At 37.6% G+C, this 10237-nt stretch overlaps 1 protein-coding gene across 1 annotated transcript; it reads left to right on the top strand.

The window, feature by feature from the left end:
• Window positions 1-4908: 4908 nt before the first annotated feature.
• On the top strand, window positions 4909-8892 carry LOC117614914 (solute carrier family 25 member 44-like). Its single transcript, XM_034343844.1, has 6 exons — window positions 4909-5219; window positions 6022-6403; window positions 7112-7308; window positions 7407-7548; window positions 7705-7864; window positions 8574-8892. The coding sequence occupies exons 1-6, from the start codon at window positions 5149-5151 to the stop codon at window positions 8597-8599; spliced, it is 978 nt and encodes a 325-aa protein (XP_034199735.1). The 5' UTR covers window positions 4909-5148; the 3' UTR covers window positions 8600-8892.
• Window positions 8893-10237: the final 1345 nt, after the last annotated feature.

Here is a 10237-nt window from a genome sequence, read left to right as displayed (position 1 = left end):
ATCTCAAAAATTGCAACACACAACAATAAAATAAATAAATAAACTGATTTGTCACCACATCGTCTGCAAAACATCTAAGCAACCAATAAACTTAGACAAGACGCCCAGGCACCAAAATCTAGCCATAAGCTTGTAAAAACGCTAAGGAGTGGAAAAGGCGGAGAAGAGGAGATGATAAGAGAAGAGAGGAAGCGTGGAGAGGAGAGATGGGGAGCGTTTGTAGGTGATGGGCAAGGAGTAGAAGGGTGGAGGGAAAGGGGTGATGTAACACCCCGACTCCGAATTTAATTCCTCTTTTAAATTATTTAAGTGAATTTACGAATTTACCCTTAGGATAGGGGTAAATTGGTCATTTTCTTGTCCGGAAAGTGTTTGGGGCAGTGACTGGTATTTTTGGGTAGGTGGTACTGAGACGAATTCGTAGACACGCGGTAGGCTTGAATCGGAGTTGTAACGAAAAAGTTACGGGCAAAACACTTCCAGTGGCAAAACCGTAAATATTTCAAAGTTTGGGTTAAAATATCTGACTTTTCTCTCTCTCTCTCTCTCTCTCTCTCTCTCTCTCTCTCCCCCGCGCGGCTGAACCCCCTCCCCGTTTCGAATTTTCGCCGGAATTTCAGACGGCGAGAACTTCGCCGTCCGACCTCCGTTTGAGGCGCCGTTTCTTGCAAAAGCTTCATCTCTTCCTCCTCTACCCAGCCCACCCCTTTTCTCCGATCGAAAACCCGGCAAACGGCGGTGGCGACGACGTGAAAACCAGCTGAAACTGCCGACGTCGCCGGCGACGTTTCCGGCCATCTCGAGCTGCGCCGTCACTTGGAACAGGTAGCTCTCCTTCCCTTCTAGCTATTTCCTGGGTTGCGCGACGACCATGGTGGCGGTGGTCGTCGGATCGAGGCCGTGAAGTTCCGGGTTAAAACCGTGAGTTTCCGACGCCGATTCCGACCACTTGCCGTCCGAATTGGACCTTGGTGTAGTTGAATAAAGTGTTCCACTCGTCGAGTAGAATCTGTAGCCGGAAGGGTGAGCTCGGGTGTGGAGTTTTTCCGTCGCCGGAAATTACTCTACACACCCACGCGCTGCCGGCGCGTGTGGCGGCGCGTGGGCGAGGCTGGTGAGGCTGCAAATTAACCCGATGAGATCCTTAGGTTGTCACGAGCGCATAGGATTTCGCGGATCTCAATTCGGATGTCGTTTGACTATCGAACGGATTTTCGCATATTGTGCGTTATCCGGGTTCGATAGGTTCCGACCGTTAGATCCTTCCCGAATTAAAATATGTTGTTCTAGGTATTCCTAGGATCGTATAGGATTTCGCGGATGGTGAATCGGAACCCCGGATGTTCCGATTCAATAACTTAAAGTTTGTGTTTTATATTAACCGTCCGATTGTGCGATCGTAAGCGATCTAACCGTCCGTTTCGGACCAAACTTGCGAGACGGGTATCTTAGACCTTGTGGAACCTTTAGGAACTTTCGGATTGTAAAATGGAGGTCGTGGGTCCCGTGGGCCCGGTTGACCCGAATTGGGAAGTTTGACCGTCGGTTGACCGAGTGTCTCCCGAAGCTGTTCCATCGTCCAAATTGGGTAGTTGGACCTTAGAACGTCGCGTTCCTAGTACACTTACTAGGAACCTGGGAAATTAGGATATTTAATTCAAAGTACTCGTTCGAAACGCTTCGTATTAATCTCGTATACGTATTCTGAATTAGGTACTCCGACCACGCATACGCAGCAGGCGGGACCCTCTCAGGGTCAAGCAGCGTGGGACTACTTGTGAGTGGACTTTGTTTTCAAATCTTATGCATGGTTTTATTAATGAAAGATTTATGCATAATGTTTTAACGATTTATTGAATATATTATATTCATGGGTTGAATTTGATGTCTGTATAGCGCTTTGGCATAGTTGGGTATTGAAAGTATATTTATATGGATTTTGGGAAATATTATGCATGATGTTTTAAATGGTATTTTTGGATATATTATTTATTCAATTGTTGAAAGGGATATTTTTATGAGGCATTGAAAATATATTTTGGGTTTAACATATTTGAGTATCTTGAGTATGAATATATGGATTGGAGGTTTTCTATATATATTTGGTTATGTGCGAGGTACTTGGGTTGTTGAGATGAGATTGTGGAAAGTGGTGAGTATAGAATGTCAGTTTGGTGTGCTATAAGCACTACCCTATGTACCTCCCCTGATTTGGAACTTGGATACGGATACTTGAGATACTTGGAAGAATCGGAACCCGGGGCATCCTTGACGGGATGTTGCTGTAGACCCTTGATTGGGTAGTCTGCGCGCGTAGGACTGATCACAGACGTACGGGTTTTGAGGTTATCGACGATACGTGCTGGCTGAGAGTTGGTCCCCCAGTTGGACGGCTCGTTCCCTAGTCACATGGTGGATTGAGGACTCATCATGGGGACTCTGCCAGGGTGACTAGTCAAACAATCCCCCGGTTGGATTGTTTCCCCGGTACAACTAGGTGATGGTCATATTTATATTATATATATCTCTTATATATTATATATACATATATAATCCATTCATTTATGTTTTTCGGTGAGGATACTTCTTTGCCGGTCGTGCCAATGGGTACGCTTTCGAGAGTTTGGTTGTGGGACTTATAAGTTTTGGATGGTGGGTTTTATAAAGTGTTCTTTTTGGATTTTGGACTTGGCATCTGGTATTGATTTGTTTTTATATATTATATATATTATATTTATATATATATACTTGAGTATGAAGGTTTTAAGATGCATGGAATTTCTTGCATGGTTTTCTAAACGGTGGGGTTATATTACGTTGGTTTGCACTGAACTGAATTGATTTTTGTCCACTCACAATTTTCTGTTTTGCACCCCCCAGCCAGTAGTTGACTGAGCTCCGCAGCACAGCCGGATCGTGCGCTTCCGAGCCTTGAGCCTTCGTAGGATTCTTTCTTCATGTTATTTCCTTTGAACTCTGTTTTGTTGAAATTAAAGTTCTTAGACATGCTCTGTTATCGCCCTGTTAGGGTTTGATTGGTGAGGCCTGAGGCCATTTCATTGTAAATTGTTTATTCGCTTTAAAACATGCTGCTGGTTGGGATGGTTTTGTATTTTGATGCAGGTTGAATTCTGTTGGGTTTCTTAAATTTACAGGGAGGACTCTGCCAAAAATTTTGGTAAAGAGTCTCGGTTTTTAGTAAGTGGACCCGGCATCGGGGTGATGTCTGAACAAAGACGGGATCCGCTCCGGTTTCCGAGAAATTCCGGGGCGGGTCCTGTCAGGTGAAATGGAGGAGTGGAGGGGTGGAGGGCACCGACCCTAAGGAAGGTAGCAGCTGAAACTTTTCTCACCTTATAATTTTTTTTTTCTCGAGAGATGAATAACGCTTCACAAATCCACTCATTTTTAATCCATTATTACTACATACTTTCAAGTAATAAAAATTTGATGTTATTAAAATACTTATAACATACTAGCCACTTCGCATGCGCTTCTGTGCCTTTGAGAGACTTTTTTTTTTTTTGTAAAAAAATTTAAAATTTATTTTAGAATTAAAATAATAATAATGGGTGGTTGTGTTCCATAAAAATAGGATACATTATCTTATTTTTCTTTTAATTTTAGATTTTTTAAATATGAAAAAGTGTGAATTTACCATATTATTCTCATTTAATTAATAATTTCAATTCTTAATACTTGCATTAACCAAGGGCATTTTTTGGTATTTTAATTGTTTCACCATTCTTTGCCTTTTGCTTTATATATATATATATATATATATACTCTTATTTTAAGGATCTTGGGCATATTTAAGTATCAGTAATGGGTATGGAAGGAAAGGGAATGATTTCCATTCCTGACTTCCCCTGCGTTTACTTGCAATCAGGAATGAAAAAATAAGTTGGCCCCACCTCAAAATCTGTAATTACATCCCATCAAAACTAGGTATCAGATCAACTAGGAGGAGTAGTCGATACGATTCTCATTCCTGTTTTCTCTTAATAACTTTCAAAAATACCCCTTACCACTTTACTATAATTCCAAAACACCCTAAACCCTAAAAAAACAAAAACTCACGCCTAGAAGTTCCAAGACACTCCAACTTCTTTTTCACGTTAGCGTTGCAGACACAACCTCCTATAAGCAGCAACAACGCCTTGAGCTATGTAAGTCATTCTATCTATCTATCTATCTTCTTCTTCTTCTTCTTCTATCTTCTGTCTTCACATTCATCACAAAACAAAGTACGGTCATGGATAAAGACTTTTGTGGAGATTATATATCTTTTTTTTTTGGTAGTATGAAGATTATGCGTGTTATTATTATTTGATTGTTTACTAGTTACGTAGGTGAAAGATATATATTTAATGGAGTTTATTTTTTCAATCGAAATTGGTTTTGGACAAAGGTGTTATTAATATTATCATTGAATTGGGCTCTTACTGTTCATCTCATTCAGTATATTGAGTCCTCATGTTTACACCACCTTACTGGTTTGCTGCATGATTAGTTTGGTCTCCTTAGCCAATTTGAGAATTATATATGTGTTGAAAATGTGCAGGGCTTTTCAGTAATGAAATTAATTTGAACTCTGATTCATGAAAATTAGTAAACAATAACAATGGGAATCAATCCCATTCCTTTGCTAATTCCATATGTTTAGTAAACAGCTTAATGAGAATAATTCTTCCCATACCGATTCAGTAGTTTCTTGATTCCTAAATTCTCTGATTCTTTACTTTCTCCATTACTGATACGTAAACATGTCCTTAATGGATTTCATTACAAGTCTCTGATGCTAAACATATTTGGGCTGAAATGAGAAAGCCCATATTGATCAAGAAAAAAAAAAATGCCCATAAGAAGAAGCGTATAGAAAATGTATTTTGGGGAAGGACCCAGAAATTGAAATGGAATGAATTGTTTGTTGGGAAGAAGCGTAATTACACAGTTGCAGGAGAACCCAAAGGAGAGCAGCAGGCAGGCGGTTTAAGCACATAAACTTAGCTGGGAATTCCATTTCTCAAAACACAACTTTCAGTGATAAATTTGTAACTAAAACCTTCTCATCAAACTTGAAACTTGAAAAACAGTGTGTGGAAAAGAAAAGAAGAAACTAGAAAAGATTGGAGAAAAGAAGAAAACATGGCGGTGAAAACTGAGGCTGTGACCGTGCCAGAGTTGGCTCTTGCTGACACTGACATCAACTGGGACAGGTTTCATTCCATTCCTTTCTTTTGCCTTTTTCTTTGTTTTGGTTCCCCATTTCATTTTCACCACTCTGTTTTCATTTCTTTCCATGCTTTAAAATGATATGATTGTTTTAGGCAGAATTTGGAACACTAATTTTTTATGCCCTTTTTCTTTATGGTTTCTTTTTAACTGGGTCTTACTGGGTTAACAGCTGTGTGTATTTACGTGTGTAATGTCCTCTTGTAATGTACAAAGTTTAGCAGATTGTCAATGAAAACCATTGTTGAGTTGAAATTATGTTTGAATGTTAAACAGTTTATGTTAGTCCTGATTAATCATCATACTGTTTTTGGGCAAATTGCATTACTCATTTTTATGTCAGTTTATTGCATATTTAAGAACAAATTTCAGTCTAGATGGCTGGATTCAAAGTTGCTGTGGCTGGCCAGCTCTTGTGATTTACATATTGTCTATAAGCTGTTTTGGTGGTAAAATAAGTCACTTCGTATGAAGTTTTTTTTTTTCTCCTTTGTTTGGTTCGTGCTGAGGTTTGATTTTGCAATCTGTAATTCTTTGCATTGTGCACAGTAAGCCTATGGAAATGACAATGAACTTAGGTAGGATCCTTATTGTACTTAAAAACAAAACACCCAAACCCCCCCTCTTTTCTTCTCGGAAAAAGAGAACCGAACACAACCACGGTCCACAGTCATTTTCTAAATATGTTTCTTTTCCCCAAAGGAGACATTAGGGTATGTTACAATGATATTTTAATATGGATTAGAAGAACTGACCCTCTTTTAAAATTTATTCACCTCAATGTAGGTTGGACAAGACAAGGTTTCATATTATTGGGGCTATTCTCTTCACAGCGCAGTCAGCCTTACTACATCCAACATCAGTTGTAAAGACTAGAATGCAGGTAGCTGGTTCTGGATTCTCTCACATGGGTGGAATATCAGTATTTAGACATATATTAAAGAGTGATGGCATCCCTGGCATATTCAGAGGTTTTGGCACTTCTGCCATTGGATCGTTGCCTGGTAGGGTCTTGGCTTTGACATCACTTGAAGTATCAAAAGATATGATGTTGAAATACATTGAAGATCTAGACATGCCTGAGGCTACGCGTATTGGAATTGCAAATGCAGTGGCGGGCATGTTCTCAAATTTAGTTTCTTGTGTATACTATGTGCCCTTGGATGTGGTAGGTAAACCCTTTTGTTCTCACTTCCTATTATATATGTTTTTGTTTATTAACCAAGACAAGAAATGGTGTATTGGAATACATAAGAAAATGAAATAGCCTGTTTTCAGCTTATGTTCGCATAGCTTTTACTGTTTTTTTGGCTTTAAAACAAATATCCTGGAGATGTTGTCACGAAACTGCTTAACTCTTTATGTTCAACTCTAATATCCTGCAAAACCAAAACCAACAACTTTTGCTTCCCTATGAAAGTAGGTTTGCCGTATGCACCACTTCCACTGTACAGTATTTTACTTAGCACATGAAACCTTCAGTTTCCTTAATTGCTGTTCTCCTACAAGAAATAGTGCATATGATTCCCCATTTGCAAATCAGATGCCATCATGTCATGTGTTGGATGGTTGCTTTATGGCTTAACAGGCTCAAAAGACTCTTACATTTGACCTAATTTTGTAGGCTAATCGAAACACAAAACCTTTTAAGTAACAGTTGTGTATGTAGGATAAGAGTAGAAAACTTGTGATCTTTGATGCTGGGGTTCAGTTCAATATGAGCTTTGAGATTTTACCATGCAATCATTATATTATGTACTCATTATTGTTTTGGCTTTTCATTAATGCTGATAAAGCAGTTCTGTTTTTCAATATTATGTGCTGAATGTACCTGTTGTTATGTCATCTGCACTATACTATACTTGTGCATATTCAGATTTGCCAGAGACTAATGGTTCAAGGACTTCCTGGGACTACATCCTGCAACAGACCATTTGATGTCATACATAAAGTGATAAAGGCTGAAGGTCTTCGTGGTTTATATAGAGGCTTTGGATTAACAGCTGTGACCCAGTCGCCAGCATCTGCACTTTGGTGGGGTGCCTATGGTTCTGCCCAGCACATCATCTGGAGGTGTACATAATTTAATGCTGGTCAGTTTTATTCTAGCAGTTCCAAAACTTCAGCGTAATCTGTTGTCTAATTATCAGACTTCCTTTTTGTTATTGTAGGAGCTTGGGCTATACCGATGATGCAGAGAAGAAACCATCTCATATGGAGATGGTGACAGTTCAGGCTGCAGCAGGCATGATGGCGGGTGCTTGTTCCTCCATTATAACTACTCCCATTGACACAGTCAAGACACGACTTCAGGTAGTTTAGTGCAAAACTGTAAATTTTATAAATGTCCGTTTCTGTTCCATCTCTGCAGCCATTGTTTCTATTACATTTCTACAGTCTTAAATAAGAAATAAGTTATATGCTTTAAAAAAAAGTCATTTGGCTAATTCTTTGATATGTTACTTGAAGGTCATGGATAATTATGGTGTTGGACGACCATCAGTATTGAAGACGGCAAAAGCACTCCTTAAAGAGGATGGATGGCGGGGCTTTTATAGAGGATTTGGTCCACGGTTCTTAAATATGTCACTCTATGGAACTACAATGATCGTTACTTATGAATTAATAAGTAAGTTAGCTTCCAAATTAATTTATTTTTTAATGCTTGCAAATTGAAAGTCTGACCATGGCTGATGAAATTAGGGATTTTGTTCTCTCATTAGGACACTTCATCAACATGGATATGCAACTTGCTTTTTAGCTGTCATTTGCAGTAGTTTCTTAGTTCATGACTTTGAGGCAAACTTCAAATTTTATGTTATTACCTTTATGAATATGGTACATTTTAAAAGATCAACGACGAGCTAGTGGTGTCTTATGTAATAAAAGGGCATTAGAGAGCTTGAAATAAAAGTTTTACACATTCTCATTACGAAGCTATTCTTTATGGGGCAGAGCAGCGATTGGAAAAGGAAAAATTAAAAACAAAGTAGTAGAGAAATATTTGGAAGTGACACCTCTTAATGATAATAACATAAGGAAAACCAATTGAGGTGGTATGAATAAACCACTTGATTCACCAAAACTGTTTCTCTGATATTGGCCCAAGACACATTTGTTTCCCTGACAGAGTTCAGAATTACCTTTCCTATGATTTCTAGATGAGTGGTTGCTTTTCCCTTCTTTTTTTTTTCTTTTTACTTACAAAGATACATCAATAGCATTCTTTCATGTGTGGTCATTTGTCTTGGTATATTGGTTCTGTACAGAATCTATGCTTGTCATTAAACGGGGCCAACTAATTACTGTGTTTTCTATTGTGGTCTCCAATTTATCAGAGAGATTATCTGTAAGGCGAGAATGAAATTTTGAGCTGGAAAAGGTGCAACTTTGCTGTAACATTCGTTTCCTGGAGTAAGAGGAGATTGATTCCGGGTTCTTCCTCCTTTTTTTTGGGGGACAAACAGAGTTGGCCTATTTACAATAGGAAGCCTTATTTTGAAGGGATTCCTTCTCGTTCTCATGTTGTTTCCTTCCCTGTTATATTTGAATGGGAAGGCTGGGTTTCCTTTTGCCCTTTAGCTCTGTAAATATGTATGCCCGTTTTTCATAGTGTGTTTGTCAACTGTATGAATTTGAGTTGGATTTTGGATTTTATGTTCTGCCAATTCAATTAGAGTTTTTTGGGTTTGAATCTGCCAATTCAATTGGAATGACAGTCTTGTCTTGTGCTTTAAAACTACTCATGCCACTACCTCTATACAGACCAGAAGCACAAAACTTCTGAAGTATATTTGTAAACCTAGATTGCCTCTGGCTCTGTGACCGCATATCTGCCCCGGTCTTCTTCCCCATCCCCTCGGTTAGATCCTTCACAACAGACACTACCCAGAACCTCTAATGTTTTAAAAGAGATAGTATAGCCGCGCGGCTAAACCCCTTTTTTCCTAATTCTTTTTAAAGAAAAGTATAGCCGTGCCGCTATACTCGGTTTTTTCTTAAAATTTTTTATAAAAAGAGATGTAAAATTCTCATATTGAACATGTACGTACGTATTTTTCATATCTAATACACCTATTTCATATTTAATACACATACTTTTGACAACATTTTCAATAATACTCACTCAATTTTTTCTAATTTTTTTTTAAAATAAATAGTATAGCCAAATTAATAGCTATAAAAGCATAAACTAATGAACCTAGATGGTCCTTTTATCGTAAATGTATTCATAAAATAGTATAGCCGCGCGGCTATACTCGGTTTTTAATTCTTTTTACAGAAATCGTATGGCCGTCCGGCTATACTCGGGTTTTCCCCCTTTTTTCAGAAAAGAAACAATACAGCCGTTCGGCTATACCCTGTTTTTAATTTTTTGTTACAAAAATAGTGCAGCAGTGAGTCCATACTCAGTTTTCTCGTAATTTTTTTTTGAAAAAAAGCAAACATACAATACTCCTATTGAACATGTACGTACGTATTTTTCATATTTAATACACATTTTTTTTACAAAATGTTCAATAATACACACAAAATTAACAGATTATACACATATTATTGGATACAAATAATATATATATATATTAAAATATTATATAGTGTATCTATAAAGAAATAGTACAGCCGGGAGGCTATACTCGGTTTTTGTAATTTTTTTTCCAAAAAGAAATAATATAGCCGTTCGGCCATACTTGGGTTTTACCGAATTTTCTTAAAAAAACTGTACAACTGTTCGGCTATACGCTGTTAAATTTTTTTTTTTTATATAAAAGAAATAGTTTAGATGTCCGACTATACTCTGTTTTCCCCTAATTTTTTAAAATTGGCAAACATACAATACTTGTATTGAATATGTACGTACATATTTTTCATATTTTATACACGTATTGTTTACAAAATGTTCAATAATATACATAACAACTCATTATTTTTTTAATTCTAAAACAAAAAAAGATAAAACAATATATTTTTAAAAAAATAAATGTGATAGATTGCATTTAGT

Source organism: Prunus dulcis, chromosome 1 (assembly GCF_902201215.1).
Source record: "Prunus dulcis chromosome 1, ALMONDv2, whole genome shotgun sequence".
Classification (NCBI taxonomy): domain Eukaryota; kingdom Viridiplantae; phylum Streptophyta; class Magnoliopsida; order Rosales; family Rosaceae; genus Prunus; species Prunus dulcis.
This window is presented reverse-complemented; position numbering and strand designations above follow the sequence as displayed.

Coding starts and splice junctions, on each gene's coding strand:
- LOC117614914 (XM_034343844.1), top strand. CDS start 5,149: ATGGCGGTGAAAACTGAGGCTGTGACCGTGCCAGAGTTGGCTCTTGCT. Junction 7,549..7,704: donor CAGTCAAGACACGACTTCAG/GTAGTTTAGTGC, acceptor TGTTACTTGAAG/GTCATGGATAATTATGGTGT. Junction 7,865..8,573: donor CGTTACTTATGAATTAATAA/GTAAGTTAGCTT, acceptor CCAATTTATCAG/AGAGATTATCTGTAAGGCGA.